Raw genomic sequence first — 24,474 nt, forward strand, 5'->3', positions numbered from 1 at the left:
GCACTTGTGTGGTGCGAATGTTACTTGCCACTTGTCAGCCCAAGTCTGAATGTTGTCCAGGTCTTGCTGCATATGGACACGGACTGCGTCAGTATCTGACGAGTCTCGAATGGTGTTGAACAGTGTGCAATCATCAGCGAACATCCCCACTTCTGACCTTATGATGGAGGGAAGGTCATTGATGAAACAGCTGAAGATGGTTGGGCCTAGGACACTGCCCTGAGGAACTCCTGCAGTGATGTCATGTGATTGAGATGAATGACCTCCAACAACCACAGCCAACTTCCATTGTGCTAGGTATGATTCCAACCAATGGAGAGTTTTCCCCTTGATTCCCATTGACTTCAGTTTTGCTAGGGCTCCTTGATGCCACACTCGATCAAATGCTGCCTTGATGTCAAGGGCAGTCACTCCCACCTCACCTCTTGGTTCTGGGGAATGAGGTAGGTCAAGTGGAGCAAGTGTCAGTGGGTGAACATTTAGGGAACAGTGATCATATATCATAAGGTTTAGATTAGCTATGGAAAAGGACAGGGAGCAATCTAGAGTAAAAATGTTTAACTGGGCGAAGGCCAATTTCAGTGGGATGAAAACGGATCTGGCCTGGGCAGGCAAAACTGATGGAACAATGGGCTGCCTTTAAAGAGGAAATAGTTCAGGTACATTCCCACTAGGGGGAAAGTCAGGGCTCCCTGGATGACAAAACAGATAGAGAATATGATGAAGCAGAGAAAGAGTGTGTATGACAGATGTCAGGTTGCAAATACATCTGAGAATCAGGCTAAATATAGAAAGGTCAGAGGAGAAGTGAGGGGCAAAGAGAGGGTATGAGAATAGAATGGCAGCTAACATAAAAGGAAATCCAAAAGTCTTCTAAAAGAAAGAAAGACGTGCATTTGTATAGCGCCTTTCACTCACCTCTGAGTCAGAAGGTTGTGGGTTCAAGTCCCACTCCAGGGACTTGAGCACATAAAGCTAGGCTGGCGCTCCAGTGCAGTGCTGAGGGAGTGCTGCACTGTCGGAGGTGCCGTCTTTCGGATGAGACGTTAAACCGAGGCCCCGTCTGCTCTCTCGGGTGGACGTAAAAGATCCCCAGGCACTATTTCGAAGAAGAGCAGGGGGAGTTCTCCCCGGTGTCCTGGGCCAATATTTATCCCTCAACCAACATCACTAAAACAGATGATCTGGTCATTTATCACATTGCTGTGTGTGGGAGCTTGCTGTGCGCAAATTGGCTGCCGCGTTTCCCACATTACAACAGTGACTCCACTTCAAAAGTACTTCATTGGCTGTAAAGCACTTCGAGACATCCAGTGGTCGTGAAAGGCGCTATATAAATGCAAGTCTTTCTTTCTTCACAACCACTGTGCACAGCAAGCTCCCACAAACAGCAATGTGATAATGACCAGTTAATCTGTTTTCGTTGTGGATTGAGGGATAAATATTGGGATAACTCCCTTGTGTTGTGTATGTACCTTTAAGAGAATAACTGGTCTCAGACTGCAGTACCGGCAGTGACCACCCCTGTATAAAAGGCGCTAGAGAGCCTCTGTTTATTAGTTTCACTATTGACTTCCACCAGTAAAGACTTGTTTGTTTTCACTCCTGCTGGTCCGTGTCTCAATCATTCACGGACTTAACACTGGCGACGAGTAAGAAACGAACATACCTGCAACTCGGCAGCACCTCAGACGACGTTGTTGAAGGTTGGAGCCAGAGGAAAGAAAAAAAAGAGTCCAAAGAAACTCGAGAAACGGGCGTCGACCGTCGATCATCGGTTTGAAAACTTGCAGGAGAGACTGTCCAGAGCCAGGCTGGGTTCCTCGGTCTGTGGTTTTTCAGCTAATCGGGCTGGTGGCAGGTAGTGCTCTGATCCTTCCTGGGCTGCGGCGGGCTGAAGCTCGATCGGGTGGCTTTTCAACGGGGCCGGGCAGCGAGTCGGGAAGCAAAGAGAGAGAGGGTGGAACACACAGGGCGCGGCCGGTGCTTCGAAGCCGGGCAGCATTCGGACCTAAGAAGAGGGAGGGAAGTGTCCCAGAGGGTCCGCTCCACGACGGGAAAATAATAAAAGAAAAAGAATCAATATTTAACGCGCAAGAAACCGTGGAAAGCAGCGCTAACAACAGCGGGGAAGAAGGCAAAGCGTGGGAGGCGCCATTTTAGATTTGCAAGATGCCGAAGACTGGCTGTATCACTGCTTTTGATAATACATTAGACGACTGGACCACATATGTGGAAAGAGTTGAGGTATATTTCGAGGCAAACGAAATAGCGGAGGGGAAAAAGGCATCGATATTGCTAAACTTAATGGGCGCTAGAACGTACGGCCTATTGCGGGACCTGATTACTCCAGCCAAACCGAAGGCGAAGAGTTTTAATGAAATTGTTGCTGTCCTACAAGAACACTTAAACCCTGCACCGCTGTTGATAGCAGAAAGATTTAAATTCCACAGGAGAACTCAGCACAAAGATGAGAGCAATGTTGAGTATCTTACGGAACTACGCAAGCTATCAAAGCACTGCCAGTTCGGAGCAGGACTGGCAGATACCCTACGGGACAAATTTGTCTGTGGACTCCTGAGTGAAGGAACACAGAAGAAGTTACTCTCAGAAAAAGAGCTGACGCTAGATAAGGCTTTCAGCGTGGCAGTATCGTATGAAGCAGCAGCCAGGGGAGCTGCAGAAATTCAACGAAAACCACAGGAATACGGCACTCACGAAATGACACGGGGATTTGCAAAATGTTATCGCTGCGGCAGAACTAACCATGACCAGAAGGACTGCTGGTCCAAAGACAAAATATGCAGACAATGCGGGAAGATTGGACACATTGCACGAGTTTGCAGGTCTGGGAAGAAGACCAGCGACAACAAAAAGGCTACTAAGGAACCGTACAAAAGATGACGGACAGTAGTTCCGAAGACCAGATGAGCGATAGTGAATCCGGAAACAGGAGACTAAGCTGTCTCAAACTTCACAATGTAATCGCAAAAGAGGTTCACTGAACCATTTGGGTCACCCTCACGATAGCAGGGTCCCAAGTTAAAATGGAATTGGATACAGGATCAGCGCTAACCGTCATGAATCAACGAGACTACGAGCGGCTATTTTCACACATACCCTTGAGAGAGACATCCATCGTCTTGACGACGTATACGGGGCAAAAAGTATACCCCAGAGGAAAAATAAGGGTGCCTGTCGAATACAATGGCAAGAAAATACGGAAATTGTATCTCTACATACTGCCAAATGGTGGACCACCGTTATTGGGACGGGAATGGATCAGGAAGATAAACTTAGATTGACATTCCATTCATGCAATGACGGTGGATGGTAATAAAGATGAAGACGTCACTCCTGGACGATTGTCAACAATCTTAGCTAACGCCAAAGAGGTATTTCAACAAGAACTGGGCACGCTTAAAGGCGTAACCGCCTCGATAAAAATAGAAGAGAATGCAGTTCCCAAGTTTTTCAAAGCAAGACCGGTACCATATGCAATTCGCCCAGCCGTCGAGGCAGAGCTGGAGAAGGCGGGCGTGTTGTCTAAGGTCGACTGGAGTGAGTGGGCGACACCCATCGTTCCTGTCATGAAGAAAACGTTAAGCAATAAGTCCGGAGAGCCAAGGAAGATTTGCATCTGTGGGGATTTCAAGGTGACGGTGAACCCTGTCCTTCACACAGTACAATATCCTCTTCCAAGGATAGAAGACATCTTCGCCTCACTGCCTGGAGGGAAGCGTTTTACAAAAATTGACCTAGCACAAGCATATTTGCAGATGGAGGTTGAAGAGTCCTCTAGGAAGTATCTCACGATAAACACTCACAAAGGTCTTTACCAGTATCATCGATTGGTATTCGGAGTAGCATCGGCTCCGGCGATATGGCAAAGAGCGATGGAACAAGTCCTGCAAGGGATTCCGGGGACTCAGTGTTACTTGGACGACATCCTTGTGACAGGTGAAGATGACAGTGAACACCTTAACAACCTAGAACAGGTGCTCACTAGACTACGGGAACATGGGCTGCGAGCCAACCGCCCCAAGGGCGAATTTTTTAAGAAACAGATATCGTATTGTGGCCACGTGATTGATGAAGAGGGGTTACATAAGTCCCCTGACAAAATTGAAGCGGTTGTTAAGGCCCTAGTGCCTGAAAATGTGTCGCAACTGAGGTCATTCCTCGGATTGGTGAATTACTATCATAAGTTTTTGCCGAATTTGTCGACAATTCTGCACCCACTGAACGCCCTGCTACGAACGGGGGTAGCGTGGAAATGGAACGATGATTGTAAGCGTGCTTTTCAGAAGAGTAAGGACTTAATCACTTCAAGGGAAGTATTGGCTCACTACAACCCAGCACTGCCGATCAGGCTGGCGTGTGATGCGTCTCCCTATGGCATTGGGGCGGTACAGTCACATAAATTCCTTGATGGTTTAGAGAGGCCGATAGCTTTTGCGTCACGCTCGTTAACTTCTGCTGAGCGTAACTACGCCCAGATTGACAGAGGCCCTCAGCCTAGTGTAGGGGGTGAAGAAGTTCAATCACTATCTGCACGGTCAAAAATTTACTCTACTAACTGATCATCAACCTCGTCTCCATTTTCAACCCTCAGAAGGGCGTACCGATAATGACGGCACAACGGCTGCAGAGATGGTCCCTTTTCCTAGGGGCACACCAATATGACATCGAGTACAAAGGAACTAAATAGCATGGAAATGCTGATGGATTGGCACGCCTACCGTTGCCGACGGTGGAAGAAGACGACCTTGCAGTGGATCCAATGGAGTTATTCCACTCGACCATAGTCGAATGTCTCCCTGTGACGAATGCAAACATAGAAAAGGAAACACGGAATGACCCGACACTATCACGGGTCTATGATTTAACGGTGAAGGGATGGCCAGCACATGGCGAACCACTGCTGCCAGCATTCTCGCTGAGAAGAGAACAGCTGTCAGTGTGCAGAGGAACCTTGATGTGTGGATCCAGAGTAGTAATTCCACCTAAGTTGACGGATAGAGTGCTCAATGAGCTTCATGAGGGTCATCTGGGTGGGGTAAAAATGAAGAACTTAGCCAGAGCGTTTGTGTGGTGGCCGGGAATCGATAGAGAAATCGAAGAGATGACCAAGAGCTGTGCAGGATGCCAGAAGGTCCAAAACGCCCCACCACAAGCTCCTCTGCATCCATGGGTGTGGCCCTCATCTCCATGGCAACGGGTGCACATTGATTTTGCTGGTCCCTTCATGGACTCGATGTTTTTAATTGCGGTGGATGCACATTCAAAGTGGCCAGAGGTAATAAAAATGTCCTCAACCACCACGGAAAAAACTATCTCAGTTTTGCGAACCATATTCGCCAGGAATGGGCTGCCTGAACAGATTTGCTCTGACAATGGACCACCGTTTGTGTCTGAAGAGTTCCAGAGGTTCTTAAAGAACAATGGCGTTAAGCATTACACATCTGCCCCATATCATCCAGCCACTAATGGATTGGCCGAGAGGTTTGTCCAAACTTTCAAGAAGGCTATCAAGGCAATGTGTAATGAAGATATACCCCTACAACACAAGGTGGACAACTTCTTGTTTGCCTACCGGAATGCGACACATGCGGTTACCAACCAAACTCCAGCCATGATGTTCTTCAATCGAAGACTACGATGCCGCTTGGATTTGGTTAAGCCAAACGTCCGAAGAGATGTGGAGAACAGGCAGTTTCAGAATATGAATGAAAGGCCGACCAGGAGTTTTAAGATAGGTCAACCAGTTTTGGCCCGGGACTACCGCACTGAGAAATGGCAGCCAGTAACGATTTGTACACGACAAGGACCTCTCATGTATACCGTGGACGTTGGGGAGAGCATTGTAAGACGCCACGCTGACCAGATTCTAGAGTCACTGGAAAACGTCAACTCCACACCACGATCTGATACACCTGGTAATGAAATCGACGTTCCAATTGCAGCTACCGCAGAACCGGTAATATTGGAAGCAGATGAACCAAACAACGACATTGATCCCGACGCAACATTGCCAGAAGAACCTGATACCCCAAAGAGGCGTTATCCAGACAGAATAAGGAAGCCTCCTCAAAGACTGAACTTATAATTGCTTAAACTTAATGTGGTAAACCACTGTTTGTATTCCACTGTGTACATGCCTGGACATGCCTCGGCTGACTCCTCCCACAAGTCCCAGTATAAAGGTGACTGCTCCCCAGCCCTTTGTATTCTGGACCGGTCGACCACTCGAGGCAGACCTTCATTCTTCTGTTAATAAAAGCCTTTAGTTACTCTCTTAACTCTCAGTCTTTTATGAGTAATTGATAGCGCATCAATTTTATTAACAAAATTTTTATAATGGAGAAGATCCTCACACCAGCATGCCTGGACTTAGATCATCGGGAGGCGGACTCATCCACCAAGTTTACTCACTGGCTTAAGTGTTTCGAAAAATTCCTGACCGCCTCCGCAGCAATCAAATCGGACGAGGACAAACTGGATGTCCTGACCTCCAAAGTGAACCACCGAGTGTACTCGGTCATCCAAGACGCGACCTCGTACGCGGACGCTATCAAGCTCCTCAAGGACCAGTACACGCGCCCAGTGAACGAAGTGTACGCCAGGCACCTCCTGGGGAGTCGTAAACAACAACCTGGGGAATCGACCGTGGAATACCTTCAGGCACTGTCTGTGCTTGGCCGGGCCTGTGGTTGTAAGGATGTAAAGGCCGCCGTGTACACAGAGGAACTTATCCGGGACGCTTTTGTAGCGGGCCACAGATCCAATTACACCCGACAGCGACTGCTGGAGCAGAGTGACCTCGACCTCAACAAGGCCTCTGAACTCGCACTATCACTGGATGCAGCCTACCGGGGCATGGATGCCTACTCTGCACCGTGGACGCCGCGGGGAATGACAGCCTGGGACACGGTAGGACCGCCTCATAGCGCCGTGCCACCCCAGCCACAACCCAGCAACGGCCCAACTACCACAGCAGTGTCCCAAGGCCAGAAATGCTACTTCTGTGGCCAGGCAAAACACCCCAGAGCGCGCTGCCCGGCGAAAAACGCGATCTGCTCGGGCTGCGGGAAGAAGGGACACTACACCAACGTCTGCAGGGCCCCAGCAGCGCCGCGTGTGGGCCATGCGGGCCGCCATCTTGGGCCTCCCCGGCCATGTGCGAACCACCGGTACAGCAGCCATTTTGGATGCCTCCAGCCACATGGGGATCATGGACGCCGCCATCTTGGACGACAGCCGGAACGCAGCAGGCCCCCAACACCGCCTCATCTGATACCCGCAGCGACACACCGACCCCTACGCTGGCATCCGTTACACTGGACCAAGCGAGACCGCACCAGCTGGCCAGTTCCACAATGGACATTAAGGTAAATGGCCACGATACAATCTGCCTTTTTGACTCTGGGAGCACGGAGGGCTTCATCCACCCCGACACGGTGCAGCGTTGCTCTCTCCCAGTCCTGCCTGCGCACCAGCGGATTTCTATGGCCTCCGAGTCCCAGTCGGCGGACATCGGCGGCTACTGCGTAGTGACACTCGTAGTAGACGGGACCGTGTACGATCATTTTAAACTTCTGGTCCTGCCCGACCTCTGCGCTGCCGTCCTGCTGGGGTTAGGTTTTCAGTGCCACCTTAAAAGTGTTACGATGGCGTACGGTGGACCCCTACCCCCACTCAGTCCGCAGCCAGCAGCTCCCAAATTGCCCGCCGCGCACCAGGTGCAACCTCTCCACACTCAGAGTCACCCCCCCCCCCCCCACTGTTTGCTAACCTCACCCCCGACTGTAAGCCCATCGCCACAAAGAGCAGGCGATACAGTGCCGGGGACAGGGTTTTCATTAAAACCGAAGTGGAGCGGCTCCTGAAGGAAGGGATTATTGAGGGCAGCACCAGCCCCTGGCGAGCCCAGGTTGTGGTCGTTAAGACCGGCGAGAAGCAGCGCCTGGTCATCGACTACAGCCAGACAATAAATCGCTACACCCTGCTGGACGCCTACCTACTCCCCCGCATAGCTGATATGGTCAACCAGATCGCGCAGTACCGCGTCTTCTTGACCATTGACCTGAAATCAGCGTACCACCAGCTCCCTATCCGCCCTGAGGACCGCCAGTATACTGCCTTTGAGGCAAACGGCCGCCTCTATCACTTCCTTAGGGTTCCCTTTGGCGTCACTAACGGGGTCTCCGTCTTCCAAAGGGAGATGGACCGGATGGTAGATCAAAATGCGTTGCAGGCCACTTTCCCATATCTGGACAATGTGACCATCTGCGGCCGTGACTTGCAGGACCATGACGCAAACCTCGCAAAATTCCTCCGCACCGCCCAACTCCTGAACCTGACATATAACAAGGAGAAGTGCATATTCCGCACAAACCGCCTCGCCATCCTTGGCTGTGTTATGGAACACTGAGTCATCGGCCCCGGCCCCGACCGGATGCGTCCCCTTATGGAACTCCCACTGCCCCACTGCCTCAAGGCCCTGAAGAGGTGCCTAGGGTTTTTCTCCTATTATGCCCAGTGGGTCCCCTACTATGCGGACAAGGCCCATCCGCTGATCAAGTCCGCCTCTTTTCCCTTGACGGCAGAGGCCCGCTTAGCCTTCCACTGTATCAAGGAAGACATTGCCAAAGCCACCATGCACACAGTGGACGAATCCATCCCCTTCCAGTTGGAAAGCGACGCGTCCGACTTTGCCCTGGCCGCTACCCTCAATCAGGCGGGGAGACCCGTGGCCTTCTTTTCACAAACCCTCCAAAGCCCGGAGACCAGACACTCCGCTGTTGAGAAGGAGGCCCAGGCGATTGTGGAGGCTGTGCGTCATTGGAGGCACTACCTGGCCGGAAAACGATTTACCCTGCTCACTGACCAGCGTTCAGTTGCTTTCATGTTTAACAACAAGCAGAGGGGCAAAATCAAAAATGACAAGATCTTGAGGTGGAGAATCGAACTTTCCACCTACAATTACGAGATCTTGTACCGGCCCGGGAAGCTCAATGAACCCCCGGATGCGCTATCGCGTGGCACCTGCGCCAGCGCGCAGATCGATAAGACTGCGGGCCCTCCACAATGACCTCTGCCACCCGGGGGTCACCAGGTTGTTCCACTTCATCAAGGCCCGCAACCTGCCTTACTCTATTGAGGAGGTCAGGACCATGACCAGGAACTGCCAAGTCTGCGCTGAGTGCAAACCGCACTTCTATAGACCAGACAGGGCCCACCTGATAAAAGCCACTCGCCCCTTCGAGCGCCTGAGCGTTGATTTTAAAGGGCCTCTTCCCCTCCTCCGACCGCAATGTGTACTTCCTCAATATTATTGATGAGTACTCCCGTTTCCCGTTCGCCATCCCCTGCCCGGACATGACCAGTGCCACGGTCATTAAATGTCTGAACGACCTCTTCACCCTGTTCGGTTTCCCCAGCTATATCCATAGCGACCGGGGCTCATCGTTTATGAGCGACGAACTCCGTCAGTACCTGCTAACTAGGGGTATTGCCACAAGCAGGACCACTAGTTACAACCCCCGGGGGAACGGACAGGTGGAAAGAGAAAATGCGACAGTTTGGAAGGCCGCCCTGCTAGCCTTAAAGTCTAGGGACCTTCCAACCTCCCGCTGGCAGGATGTGCTCCCCGATGCGCTCCACTCTATTCGGTCACTGCTCTGCACTGCCACTAACGCCACCCCTCATGAGAAAATGTTTGTCTTCCCAAGGAAGTCCACATCGGGGACATCGCTACCGCCATGGCTGACGTCCCCAGGGCCGGTCCTACTGAGAAGGCACGTGAGGACCCATAAAACGAACCCCCTGGTCGAGAGGGTCGACCTCCTCCACGCCAACCCCCAGTATGCTTACATTGCATACCCGGACGGACGGGAGGACACAGTCTCCATAAGAGACCTTGCACCCTCGGGGGCCGCAGTAACCCACTACTCACTACCACCACCCCACCCCCCCCCCCCCCCCCCCCCACGATCCGATATCCAGCCCCAGCAGACGGCAGGCCTGGGCCCAGCGACCTGCTCGACACCTACGAGGACGACACGCCTGTGCCACAGCCTACGCGGGACTCGACGCCGGAAGCTCCACTACCCCTGCCGTCGCCACGCCGATCACAGCGGCAGACAAGACCTCCGGAGAGACTCCAATACACTAACTTTTAATACACTTCACCCCGCCGGACTCAATTTTAAACAAGGGGTGAATGTGGTAAACCACTGTTTGTATTCCACTGTGTACATGCCTGGACATGCCTCGGCTGACTCCTCCCACAAGTCCAAGTATAAAGGTGACTGCGCCCCAGCCCCTTTGTATTCTGGACCGGTCGACCACTCGAGGCAGACCTTCATTCTTTTGTTAATAAAAGCCTTTAGTTACTCTCTTAACTCTCAGTCTTTTATGAGTAATTGATAGCGCATCACTTAACCAATGTATCTAGCAACCGTAATTGTAATTGTAATTCGTTATCATTAGTTGTTAAATGAATGTTATGTACTGTTTATCTAAAAGGGGAGGAATTGTTGTGTATGTACCTTTAAGAGAATAACTGGTCTCGGACTGCAGTACCGGCAGTGACCACCCCTGTATAAAAGGTGCTAGAGAGCCTCTGTTTGTTAGTTTTCACTATTGATTTCGACCAGTAAAGACTTGTTTGTTTTCACTCCTGCTGGTCCGTGTCTCAATCATTCACGGACTTAACACCTTGCTCTTCTTCGAAATAGTGCCATGGGATCTTTTATGTCCACCTGAAAGAGCAGACGGGGCCTTGGTTTAACGTCTCATCCGAAAGATGGCACCTCTGACAGTGCGGCGCTCCCTCAGTGCTGCCCCTCCGACAGTGCGGCGCTCCCTCAGTGCTGCCCCTCCGACAGTGCGGCGCTCCCTCAGTGCTGCCCCTCCGACAGTGCGGCGCTCCCTCAGTGCTGCCCCTCCGACAGTGCGGCGCTCCCTCAGTGCTGCCCCTCCGACAGTGCGGCGCTCCCTCAGTACTGCACTGGGAATGTCAGTCTAGATTTTTGTGCTCAAGTCTCTGTAGTGGGACTTGAATCCACAACCTTCTGACTCAGGTGAACGTGCTGCCTGCTGAGTCATGTCTGACACTACAGGCATATAAATAGTAAACGGGTAGTAAGAGGAGGGGTGGGGCCAATTAGGGACCAAAAAGGAGACCTACACATGGAGGCAGAGGGTATGGCTGAGGTACTAAATGAGTACTTTGCATCTGTCCTCACCAAGGAAGAAGATGCTGCCATAGACACAGTAAAGGAGGAGGTAGAGGAGATACTGGATGGGATAAAAATTGATAAAGAGGAGGTATTAGAAAGGTTGGCTGTACTTGAAGTAGATAAATCACCAGGACCGGATGGGATGCATCCTCGGATGCTGAGGGAAGTGAAGGAGGAAATCGTGGAGGTACTGGCCATAATCTTCCAATCCTCCATAGATACGGGGGTGGAGCCAGAGGACTGGAGAATTGCAAATGTTACACCATTGTTCAAAAAAGGGTGTAAAGATAAACCCAGCAAGTACAGGCCAGTCAGTTTAACCTCGGGAGTGGGGAAGCTTTTAGAAACAATAATCAGGGACAAAATTAACAGTCAGTTGGACAAGTGAGCATTAATTAAGGAAAGCCAGCATGGATTTGTTAAATGCAAATCGTGTTATAGTAACTTGATTGAGTTTTTTGATCAGGTAACAAAGAGGGTTGATGAGGGTAATGCGGTTGAGGCGGTGTACATGGAGTTCCAAAAGGCGTTTGATAAAGTGCCACATAACAGGCTTGCCAGTAAAATTGAATCCCATGGAGTAACAGGGACAGTGGCAGCATGGATATGGAATTGGCTAAGTGACAGGAAACAGAGAGTAGTGGTGAACGGTTGTTTCTCGGACTGGAGGAAGGTATACAGTGGTGTTCCCCAGGGGTCGGTTCTAGGACCACTGCTTTTCTTGATATATATTAATGACTGGGTGTGGGTGTACAGGGCACAATTTCAAAATTTGCAGTTGACACAAAACTTGGAAATACAGTGAACAGTGAGGAGGATAGTGATAGACTTCAGGAAGACACAGACAGGCTGGTGGAATGGGCGGACACGTGGCAGATGAAATTTAACGCAGTAAAGTGTGAAGTGATACATTTTGGTAGGAAGAACGAGGAAAGGCGATATAAACTAAAGGGCACAATCCTAAAGGGGGTGCATGAACAGAGAGACCTGGGGGTATATGTGCACAAATCGTTGAAGGTGGCAGGGCAGGTTGAGAAAGTGGTTAAAAAAGCTTATGGGATTCTGGGCTTCATAAATAGAGGCACAGAGTACAAAAGTGTAGAAGTTATGATGAACCTTTATAAAACACTGGTTCAGCCTCAACTGGAGCACATAAGAAATAGGAGCAGGAGTAGGCCAATCGGCCCCTCGAGTCTGCTCCGCCATTCAATAAGATCATGGCTGATCTGATCCTAACCGCCAATCCACTATCCCAGAACCATCTCCTGAATCTAACAGAATTAGACACACGAAATAGGAGCAGGATCAGGCTACATGGCCCCTGGGCCCGCTCCGCTACCCACAGGGCCATGTCTGATCCGAACCTAGACTCATGTCCAAATTCCTGCCCGCTCCCCGTAACCCTTAATTCCCTTTTCTTCTAGGAAACTGTCTATTTCTGTTATAAATTTATGTAATGATGTAGCTTCGACAGCTTTTTGGGGCAGCATATTCCATGGACCTACCACCCTCTGAGTGAAGTAGTTCCTCCTCATCTCAGTTTTGAAAGAGCAGCCCCTTATTCTAAGACTATGCCCCCTAGTTCTAGTTTCACCCATCATCGGGAACATCCTCCCCGCATCCACCCGATCCAACCCCTTCACAATCTTATATGTTTCAATAAGATCGCCTCTCATTCTTCTGAACTCCAATGAGTAGAATCCCAATCTACTCAACCTCTCCTCATATGTCCATCCCCTCATCCTCGGGATTAACCGAGTGAACCTTCTTTGTACTGACTCGAGAGCAAGTATGTCTTTTCTTAAGTATGGACACCAAAACTGTACGCAGTATTCCAGGTGCGGTCTCACCAATACCTTGTACAACTGAAGCAATACCTCCCAATTCTGGGCACTGCACTTTAGGAAGGATGTGAAGGCCTTAGAGAGGGTGCAGAAAAGATTTACAAGAATGGTTCCAGGGATGAGGGACTTCAGTTACGTGGCTAGACTGGAGAAGCTGGGGTTGTTCTCCTTGGAGCAGAGAAGGTTGAGAGGAGATTTGATAGAGGTGATCAAAATCATGAGGGGTCTGGACAGAGTAGATAGAGAGAAACTGTTCCCATTGGCAGAAGGGTCGAGAACCAGAGGGCACAGATTTAAGGTGATTGGCAGAAGAACCAAAGGCGACATAAGAACTTTTTTACGCAGCGAGTGGTTAGGATCTGGAATGCACTGCCTGAAAAGGTGGTGGAGGCAGATTCAATCACCGCTTTCAAAAGTGAGTTGGAGAAGTACCTGAAGGAAAGAAATTTGCAGGGCTCCGGGGAAAGGGCGGGGGAGTGGGACTAGCTGAAGTGTTCTTGCAGAGAGCCGGCACGGCCTCGACGGGCCGAATGGCCTTCTTCCGTGCTGTAATTCGATGATTCTATGATGAGCTGTGAGGAGAACACAGAGTCTGCAAAGGGATATAGATAGACTGAGTGAGTGGGCAGTAAGGTGGCAGATGGAGTATAATGTAGGGAAATGTGAGGTTATTCACTTTGGTAGGAAGAATAGAAAAACAGAATATTTTTTAAATGGTGAGAAACTTTTAAATGTTAATGTTGAGAGAGATTTGGGTGTCCTCGAGCAAGAAACACAGAAAGCTAGCATGCAGGTACAGCAAGCAGTAAGGAAGGCAAATGGCATGTTGGCCTTTATTGCAAGGGGGTTGGAGTATAGGAGTGAGGAAGTCTTGCTCCAAGTGTACAGGGCCTTGGTGAGACCACACCTGGAGTACCGGGCACAGTTTTGGTCTCTATATCTAGGAAAGAATGAGGAGAGGACATATAAACTAAAGGGTACAATTCTAAAGGGGGTACATGAACAGAGGGACCTGGGGGTAAATGTGCACAAATCGTTGAAGGTGGCAGGGCAGGTTGAGAAAGTGGTTAAAAAGGCTTACGGGATCCTGGGCTTCATAAAGAGAGATATTGGAGGCGGTGCAACAAAGGTTCACTAGATTGATTCCTGGGATGAGAGGGTTGTCCTATGAGGAGAGATTGTGTAGAATGGGCCGATACTCTCTGGAGTTTAGAAGAATGAGAGGCGATCTCATTGAAACATACAAGATTCTGAGAGGGATTGACAGGGTCGATGCTGAGAGGTGTTTCCCCCTGGCTGGAGAGTCTAGAACTGGGGGTCACAGTCTCAGGATAAGGGGTCGGCCATTTAAGACTGAAATGAGGAGAAATTTCTTCACTCAGAGGGTTGTGAATCTTTGGAATTCTCTCCCCCAGAGGGCTGTGGAGGCTCAGTTGTTGAGTATATTCAAGGCTGAGATCGAGAGATTTTTGGACTCTAGGGGAATCGAGGGATACGGAGATTGGGCGGGAAAGTGGAGTTGAGGTCGATGATCAGCCATGGACTTAGTTTTAGGGAATGAAGCTGGGCAGGTAGAAGGCGTATCAGTGGGGGAGCATTTTGGTGCTAGTGACCATAATTCTGTTAGATTTAAGGTAGTTTAAGGCAAGAAACTGGAAAGTACTGAAGTACAAAGGGATCTGGGGGTCCTGGTGCACGAAACTCAAAAGGTTAGTATGCAGGTGCAACAAGTGATCAACAAGGCCAATGGAATGTTGGCTTTCATTGCTAGGGGGATAGAATATAAAAATAGGGAGGTATTGCTTCAGTTGTACAAGGTATTGGTGAGACCGCACCTGGAATACTGCGTACAGTTTTGGTGTCCATACTTAAGAAAAGACATACTTGCTCTCGAGTCAAAAGAAGGTTCACTCGGTTAATCCCGGGGATGAGGGGATGGACATATGAGGAGAGGTTGAGTAGATTGGGACTCTACTCATTGGAGTTCAGAAGAATGAGAGGCGATCTTATTGAAACATATAAGATTGTGAAGGGGTTGGATCGGGTGGATGCGGGGAAGATGTTCCCGATAATGGGTGAAACTAGAACTAGGGGGCATAGTCTTAGAATAAGGGGCTGCTCTTTCAAAACTGAGATGAGGAGGAACTACTTCACTCAGAGGGTGGTAGGTCCATGGAATATGCTGCCCCAAAAAGCTGTAGAAGCTACATCATTACATAAATTTAAAACAGAAATAGACAGTTTCCTAGAAGTAAAGGGAATTAAGGGTTACGGGGAACGGGCAGGAATTTGGACATGAGTCTAGGTTCGGATCGGACATGGTCCTGTGGGTAGCGGAGCGGGCCCAGGGGCCGTGGAGCCTGATCCTGCTCCTATTTCGTGTGTCTAATTCTGTTAGATTCAGGAGATGGTTCTGTGATAGTAGATTGGCGGTTAGGATCAGATCAGCCATGATCTTATTAAATGGCGGAGCAGGCTCGAGGGGCCGATTGGCCTACTCCTGCTCCTATTTCTTATGTTCTTATGGAAAAGGACAAGGATAGACTAGAAATAAAAATTCTAAATTGGGGAAAAGCAAATTTTGCTAAGCTCGGAGGGGATTTAGGGAGAAGTATTAAGGGGTTTAGCAGTTTTAAAAGTGGATAAATCCCCAGGCCCGGATGAAATGTATCCCAGGCTGTTAAGCGAAGCAAAAGTGGAAATAGCAGAGGCCCTGACCATCATTTTTCAATCCTCTCTGGCTTCAGGTGTGGTGCCGGAGGACTGGAGGACTGCTAATGTGGTACACTTGTTTAAAAAGGGAGAAAGGGATAGACCGAGTTATTACAGGCCAGTCAGCCTAACCTCGGTGGTGGGAAAATCATTGGAAAGAATTCTGAAGGACAGGATAAATCTTCATTTAGAAAGACACAGATTAATCAAGGATAGTCGGCACGGATGTGTTACGGGAAGGTCGTGTCTGACAAACTTGATTGAATTTTTTGAGGAGGTAACAAGGAGGGTAGATAGAGCGTTTGATGCAGTGTATATGGACTTTAGCAAGGCTTTTGATAAGGTTCCACATGGCAGACTGGTCACGAAGTTAAAAGCCCATGGGATCCAAGGCAAAGTGTCAAGTTGGATTCAAAACTGGCTCAGAGACAGGAAGCAGAGGGTAATGGTTGATGGGTGTTTTTGTGACTGGAAGGCTGTTTCAACTGTATAAAACACTAGTTAGGACTCAGCTAGAGTACTGCGTGCAGTTCTGGTCACCACATTACAGGAAAGAACAACCAAAATTGAACAAACCACTAACTGCACATACTTGGGCTTAAAAATCAGTTCTACGGGAAATTTCAAACTGGCTGTGAATGAACTGAAAGAGAAAGCAAGAAGGGCTTTCTATGCCATTAAAAAATCAATCCAAATAGAAATCCCAATTAGCATTTGTCTCAAAATTTTCAAATCAGTAATTGAACCAATTGCACTCTATGGCAGTGAGGTGTGGGGACCGCTAACACAACAAGAATTTTCAAAATGGGACAAACACCCAATTGAGATCCTACATGCAGAATTCTGTAAAAGTATACTCCGGACTCAAAGGAAAACCGTAAACAATGCATGCAGGGCAGAACTAGGCCAATATCCATTAATAATCACTATCCAAAAAAGAGCCACCAAATTTTGGAAACACCTAGAAATGAGCAACCCCCAATGCTATCACTACAAAGCCCTGAAATGCCAAGAGAGGACCATAAAGAAGAATACCCTCAGTCAACTAGTCCTGGGACTCAGTGAAGTAACTACTAACACTACTAACAATAACCAGCCCCAGGACAGTGACAGCGTAACACAAAGAATTTGACCCAACACAATCGTCGCTAAGCAAAAGGAAAAATATCTGTCATATTGGGCAGAAACAACAAAAACCCAAAGCAAACTCAATTGCTACTTGGCCCTAAACAGACAATACAACATGGCTGATTACCTGACCATGGTAAAGGATAGCAAACTGAGAAAAACTTTGACAAGGTACAGACTTAGTGAACATAACCTGGCGATCGAAAAAGGTAGACACAGACAGACCCGGCTACCAAGAGAGGACAGGATATGCTCTCACTGCAGTCAGGGAGTGGTGGAGACAGAGATGCACTTCCTCACAGCTTGTAGAAAATATCAGGGCATAAGGGAGAATTTCTACCCAAAATTCACAAAAATATGCCCGGAATTCAGAAATTTGAATGACGACCAAAAACTCCCATACCTACTAGGGGAAGAGAGAAATTGTATAACACTAGCGGCACACTATGTTACAGCTTGCCATAAACAGAGGGACAACCAGTAAATATAAGAAAAGAGTATATATAAATTATATGAAAGTATATATTTATACACTCAGGGATATATCTGTTTATACACTGTATGGATAGATCTGTATTTTTGTGAACAAACATGAATGTTTTCCGATGCTTTGGCAACATAAGATGTAACTTGTCATGCCAATAAAGCGATTTGAATTGAATTGATTGCACTAGAGAGGGTACAGAGGAGATTTACAAGGATGTTGCTGGGAGTAGAGAATCTTAGCTATGAGGAAAGACTGGATAGGCTGGGTCTGTTTTCCTTGGAACAGAGGAGGCTGAGGGGAGACCTTATTGAGGTGTATAAAATTATGAGGGGCCTTGATAAAGTGGATAGAAAGGACCTCTTTCCCTTAGCAGAAGGGTCAAAAACCAGGGGCACAGATTTAAAGTAATTGGGGGAAGGTTTAGAGGGGATTTGAGGGGAAATTTCTTCACCCAGAGGGTTGTGGGGGGTCTGGAACTCGCTGCCTGAAAGGGTGGTAGAGGCAGGAACCCTAACCACATTTAAAAAGTACTTGGATGTGCACTTGGGATGCTGTAACCTGCAGGGCTACGGACCAAGAGCTGGGAGGTGGGATTAGGCTGGATAGCTCTTTGTTGGCCGGCGCGGACACGACGGGCCGAAATGGCCTCCTTCCGTGCTGTAACTTTCTGTGATTCTATGATCTTATTGAATGGTGGAGCAGGCCCGAGGGGCCATATGGCCTACTCCTGCTCCTATTTCTTATGTTCTTATGACACAGACTGAAGGTAATTGGCAAAAGAACCAGAGGGGAGATGAGGAGAATGTTTTTACAGCGAGTTGTTGTGATCCGGAACGCGCTGCCTGAAAGGGCGGTGGAAGCAGATTCAATAGAAACTTTCAAAAGGGAATTGGATGAAATTTGCAGGGCTGTGGGGAAAGAGCAGGGAGTGGGACTAATCGGAGAGCTCGTTCAAAGAGCCAGCACAGGCACGATGGGCCGAATGGCCTCCTTCTGTGCTGCATCATTCATGATCTGTCGAGGGGATACTCACCACCGCTGTGGGGTCGATGGTCGCTGTCGGGTGGATATAAACATTACCTGTTAACAAAAGGAGCAGACAAAATTACTATCGCCCAGCAAGCTTCTGAGCCCTCACACCCTGTCCAGCGTCCAGCTCCCAACTCCATTTCAATTAGGCGTTGATTCATGTTGTCCTTGTTTTCAAATCCCTCCATTGCCTCGCCCCTCCCTATCTCTGTAACCTCCTCCAGCCGTACAACCCTCCGAGAACTCTGCGCTCCTGCAATTCTGGCCTCTTGTGGATCCCCGATTTCCATCGCTCCACCATTGGTGGCCGTGCCTTCAGCCACCTGGGCCCCGAGCTCTGGAATTCCCTCCCTAAACCTCTCCGCCTCCAGTCTCTACCTCTCTCTCCTCCTTTAAGTCCCTACTTAAAATCTACCTCTTTGACCAAGCTTTTGATCAACTGTCTTAAATATCCTTATGTGGCTCGGTGTCAATTTTTGTCTGATAATCGCTCCTGTGAAGTAAGTGCCTTGGGACATTTCACATTAACGGCGCTATATAAATGAAACTTGCCATTGTTGAACGCACATACCAAGGATTCTGGGACCGCCTTGCCCATCCTTGGCCAGCCGGTCTGGGTGGGTTGTTCGGTATTGGTTGAGGTACAATCGGTTGGCATAGATGGCAGACCTGCGGGGCAACCAAAGCTTTACTGTGACAAGAGCTTCTCTTAATCTTCCTGATTATCAGCCTGGCTCGCCAGGAGGGGGGCCGCCCCTCACTGTGGAGGAGGGCCGCCCCTCACTGTGGAGGAGGGCCGCCCCTCACTGTGGAGGAGGGCCGCCCCTCACTGTGGAGGAGGGCCGCCCCTCACTGTGGAGGAGGGCCGCCCCTCACTGTGGAGGAGGGCCGCCCCTCACTGTGGAGGAGGGCCGCCCCTCACTGTGGAGGAGGGCCGCCCCTCACTGTGGAGGAGGGCCGCCCCTCACTGTGGAGGAGGGCCGCCCCTCACTGTGGAGGAGGGCCGCCCCTCACTGTGGAGGAGGGCCGCCCCTCACTGTGGAGGAGGGCCGCCCCTCACTGTGGAGGAGGGCCGCCCCTCACTGTGGAGGAGGGCCGCCCCTCACTGTGGAGGAGGGCCGCCCCTCACTGTGGAGGAGGGCCGCCCCTCACTGTGGAGGAGGGCCGCCCCTCACTGTGGAGGAGGGCCGCCCCTCACTGTGGAGGAGGGCCGCCCCTCACTGTGGAGGAGGGTTCCTTATCCCGACACCCGACCCCTGCTTAAGCCGCCATTCTTCACACGTGAGAGACTAGACAGGGAACAAGGGCGAGCAAACCAATCATCATGGGTAACAGTGTCCTCGCTCAATCATCACGCATCCATTGTCCATCAATCACTGGGCATTCCGGAGCAGCAACTCTGGCTGATATTCCCCAGCCAAATCCCAGGGGGCTGAGGCAAATTTAATCTCGCCTGGGCTCTTCCGCAGTCTGCCTACCCCCAGAGTATCTCTCCCTGCATTTCCATTCCCTCAATCTGCTGGTCCCTCGGTCTCCCTCCCCCCCCCCCCCCGGTCTCCTCCCCCCCCCCCCCCCCGGTCTCCTCCCCCCACCTCCCCCCCACGGTCTCCTCCCCCCGCCCCCACCGGTCTCCCCCGCCCCCCCGTCCCTCGGTCTCCCCCCCACACACCCCCCGGTCCCTCGGTCTCCCCCCCCCGGTCCCTCTGTCTCCCCCCCCCGTCCCTCTGTCTCCCCCCCGTCCCTCTGTCTCCCCCCCCCGTCCCTCTGTCTCGCGCCCCCCCCCCCCCCACCGTCCCTCGGTCTCGCCCCCCCAACCCCCCCCGGTCTCCCCCCCCGCCCCCCGTCCCTCGGTCTCCCCGCCCCCAACCCCCGTCCCTCGGTCTCCCCCCCCCCGTCCCTCGGTCTCCCCCCCCCCGTCCCTCGGTCTCCCCCCCCCGTCCCTCGGTCTCCCCCCCCCGTCCCTCTGTCTCCCCCCCCGTCCCTCTGTCTCCCCCCCCCTGTCCCTCTGTCTCCCCCCCCCCTGTCCCTGTCTCTCCCCCCCCCCGTCCCTCGGTCTCGCCCCCCCGCCCCCCGTCCCTCGGTCTCCCCGCCCCCAACCCCCCGTCCCTCGGTCTCCCCCCCCCGTCCCTCTGTCTCCCCCCCCCGTCCTCTGTCTCCCCCCCCCCGTCCCTCTGTCTCTCCCCCCCCCCGTCCCTCTGTCTCGCGCCCCCCCCCGCCACCCGTCCCTCGGTCTCGCCCCCCCCCACCCCCCCCCAGGTCTCCCCCCCCGCCCCCCGTCCCTCGGTCTCCCCGCCCCTCGGTCTCCCCCCCCCCGTCCCTCGGTCTCCCCCCCCCGTCCCTCTGTCTCCCCCCCCCGTCCTCTGTCTCCCCCCCCCCGTCCCTCTGTCTCCCCCCCCGTCCCTCTGTCTCCCCCCCCGTCCCTCTGTCTCCCCCCCCCCGTCCCTCTGTCTCCCCCCCCCGTCCCTCTGTCTCCCCCCCCGTCCCTCTGTCTCCCCCCCCCCCGTCCCTCTGTCCCCCCCCCCCCGTCCCTCTGTCTCTCCCCCCCCCGTCCCTCTGTCTCGCCCCCCCCCCCACCCCCCGGTCTCCTCCCCCCACCCCCCCCCGGTCTCCCCCCCGCCCCCCCGGTCTCCCCGCCCCCCCCGTCCCTCTGTCTCCCCGCCCCCCCCGTCCCTCTGTCTCCCCCCGCCCCCCCGTCACCCGGGTCTCCCCTCCGGTCTCCCCGTCCCTCGCTCTCCCCCGCCCCCCGGTCTCCCCCGTCCTCCCCCCCGCTCTCCCCGTCTCCCCTCCTCCCACCCCCCCCCCCCGTCCCTCTGTCTCCCCCCCCACCCCGTCCCCCGGTCTCCCCCGTCCCTCGGTCTCCCCCCCGCTCTCCCCATCCTCCCCCCGTCCCCCCCCCGGTCTCCCCCGCTCACCCAGCTGATTTGATCTGACTCCAGAAGCCGTCGGTTTTGTAGATGTAGAGGGAGCCCCGGCCAGCCATGGTGGTGAAGATGTCCTGCTCCAGGCGGATGACCTCCGCTCGCTGCCCAGCCATTTGTGCTCTCCTCCCTGCAAGGCATGAATTCATCAGACGGCACACACCTCGTTCCGCACCCTCTCCTTGGGGTCAATTATGTCCAACCTGGCCTCAGAGATATGACTAGTTGCATGAATTTGTGATTGAAACCACGATTAGCCTGCACCCCCGCCCGCCCGCCCCTACCGCCATTCCCCCCTCCATCTCCCGCCCCTCCTCAACCAGCCTTCACATTGCTCTCAGTTGATAAGATCCCTCCGAGTAAGAGAGTGTCCCCAGGGGGAGGGAGGAAGTGGATCTGGACCACACCATAGTCCCGTAGTATGGAGGGGGGTCTCCAGCCCGAACGCTGACCTTCCTAGATCAAGGATTTTGCGGGCACGAGGCACTGAGCTCCCTGAATATCTGAGCTCCCGGAGCTGTGTGGAGAGGTGATGTCCACTGGGGGGGCAGATTCAATCACGGCTTTCAAAAGGGAGTTGGATAAGTATCTGAAGGAAAGAAATTTGCAGGGCTCCGGGGAAATGGCGGGAGAGTGGGACTAGCTGAAAGTGCTCTTGTAGAGAGCCGGCACGGGCTCGACGGGCTGAATGGCCGCCTTCTGTCCCTGTAACCATTCTATGATTCTATGATCACACGGTCCTCCCGGGGTCGGTGTGTGGAGGGTGATGTCCCTCACACGGTCCCCAGGGTCGGTGTGTGGAGGGTGATGTCCCTCACATGGTCCCAGGGTCGGTGTGTGGAGGGTGATGTCCCTCACACGGTCCCCGGGCCGGTGTGTGGAGGGTGATGTCCTTCACATGGGCCCCGGGCCGGTGTGTGGAGGGTGATGTCCTTCACACGGTCCCAGGGTCGGTGTGTGGAGGGTGATGTCCCTCACATGGTCCCAGGGTCGGTGTGTGGAGGGTGATGTCCCTCACACGGTCCCAGGGTCGGTGTGTGGAGGGTGATGTCCCTCACATGGTCCCAGGGTCGGTGTGTGGAGGGTGATGTCCCTCACACGGTCCCCGGGGTCGGTGTGTGGAGGGTGATGTCCCTCACACAGCGTCCCCGGGGTCTGGTGTGTGGAGGGTGATGTCCCTCACACGGTCCCCGGGGTCGGTGTGTGGAGGGTGATGTCCCTCACACGGTCCCCGGGGGTCGGTGTGTGGAGGGTGATGTCCCTCACATGGTCCCAGGGTCGGTGTGTGGAGGGTGATGTCCCTCACACGGTCCCCAGGGTCGGTGTGTGGAGGGTGATGTCCCTCACACGGTCCCCAGGGTCGGTGTGTGGAGGGTGATGTCCCTCACACGGTCCCAGGGTCGGTGTGTGGAGGGTGATGTCCCTCACATGGGTCCCAGGGTCAGGTGTGTGGAGGGTGATGTCCCTCACACGGTCCCCCAGGGTCGGTGTGTGGAGGGTGATGTCCCTCACACGGTCCCCCAGGGTCGGTGTGTGGAGGGTGATGTCCCTCACACGGTCCCCGGGTCGGTGTGTGGAGGGTGATGTCCCTCACATGGAGCCAGGGGTCAGTGTGTGGAGGGTGATGTCCCTCACACGGTCCCCGGGGTCGGTGTGTGGAGGGTGATGTCCCTCACATGGGCCCAGGGCCGGTGTGTGGAGGGTGATGTCCCTCACACGGTCCCCCAGGGTCGGTGTGTGGAGGGTGATGTCCCTCACACGGTCCCCAGGGTCGGTGTGTGGAGGGTGATGTCCCTCACACGGTCCCCGGGGTCGGTGTGTGGAGGGTGATGTCCCTCACACGGTCCCCAGGGCCGGTGTGTGGAGGGTGATGTCCCTCACACGGTCCCCAGAGTCAGTGTGTGGAGGGTGATGTCCCTCACACGGTCCCCAGGGCCGGTGTGTGGAGGGTGATGGCCCTCACATGGGCCCAGGGCCGGTGTGTGGAGGGTGATGTCCCTCACACGGTCCCCAGGGCCGGTGTGTGGAGGGTGATGGCCCTCACACGGTCCCCAGAGTCGGTGTGTGGAGGGGTGATGTCCCTCACACGGTCCCCGGGGTCGGTGTGTGGAGGGTGATGTCCCTCACACGGTCCCCGGGGTCGGTGTGTGGAGGGTGATGTCCCTCACACGGTCCCCGGGGTCGGTGTGTGGAGGGTGATGTCCCTCACACGGTCCCCCGGGGTCGGTGTGTGGAGGGTGATGTCCCTCACACGATCCCCAGGGTCGGTGTGTGGAGGGTGATGTCCCTCACACGGTCCCCCGGGGTCGGTGTGTGGAGGCTGATGTCCCTCACACGATCCCCAGGGTCGGTGTGTGGAGGGTGGATGTCCCTCACACGGTCCCCGGGGTCGGTGTGTGGAGGGTGATGTCCCTCACACGATCCACCAGGGTCGGTGTGTGGAGGGTGATGTCCCTCACACGGTCCCCGGGGTCAGTGTGTGGAGGGTGATGTCCCTCACACGGTCCCCGGGGTCAGTGTGTGGAGGGTGATGTCCCTCACACGGTCCCCGGGGTCAGTGTGTGGAGGGTGATGTCCCTCACACGGTCCCCGGGGTCAGTGTGTGGAGGGTGATGTCCCTCACACGATCCCAGGGTCGGTGTGTGGAGGGTGATGTCCCTCACACGCTCCCAGGGCCGGTGTGTGGAGGGTGATGTCCCTCACACGGTCCCAGGGCCGTGTGTGGAGTGTGATGTCCCTCACACGGTCCCCAGGGTCGGTGTGTGGAGGGTGATGTCCCTCACACGGTCCCCAGGATCAGTGTGTGGAGGGTGATGTCCTCTCACATGGTCCCCAGGGTCAGTGTGTGGAGGGGTGATGTCCCTCACACGGTCCCAGGGTCGGTGTGTGGAGGGTGATGTCCCGCACATGGGCCCCAGGGTCGGTGTGTGGAGGGTGATGTCCCTCACATGGGTCCCCCAGGGTCCGGTGTGTGTGGAGGGTGATGTCACCTCACACGGTCCCCAGGGTCGGTGTGTGGAGGGTGATGTCCCTCACATGGCCCCCGGGTCGGTGTGTGGAGTGTGATGTCCCTCACATGGGCCTGCGGGGTCGGTGTGTGGATGGTGATG

The 24,474-nt window shown here is 53.2% G+C and overlaps 1 protein-coding gene across 1 annotated transcript in view; it reads right to left on the reverse strand.

Annotated features, from left to right (window-relative positions):
• The window catches only part of LOC147120749 (mannose-1-phosphate guanylyltransferase regulatory subunit alpha-A-like), a 95,123-nt gene that overhangs the window by 6,369 nt on the left and 64,280 nt on the right, over nt 1-24,474 (reverse strand). Inside the window, 4 exon segments of the mRNA XM_085984251.1 lie at nt 18,451-18,497; nt 19,018-19,115; nt 21,359-21,471; nt 21,473-21,494. Coding sequence (XP_085840377.1) covers nt 18,451-18,497; nt 19,018-19,115; nt 21,359-21,471; nt 21,473-21,494 — 280 coding nt within the window.

This window comes from Somniosus microcephalus, chromosome 4 (assembly GCF_052327205.1).
Source record: "Somniosus microcephalus isolate GS21.2 chromosome 4, FLI_Smic_1.0, whole genome shotgun sequence".
Lineage (NCBI taxonomy): Eukaryota > Metazoa > Chordata > Chondrichthyes > Squaliformes > Somniosidae > Somniosus > Somniosus microcephalus.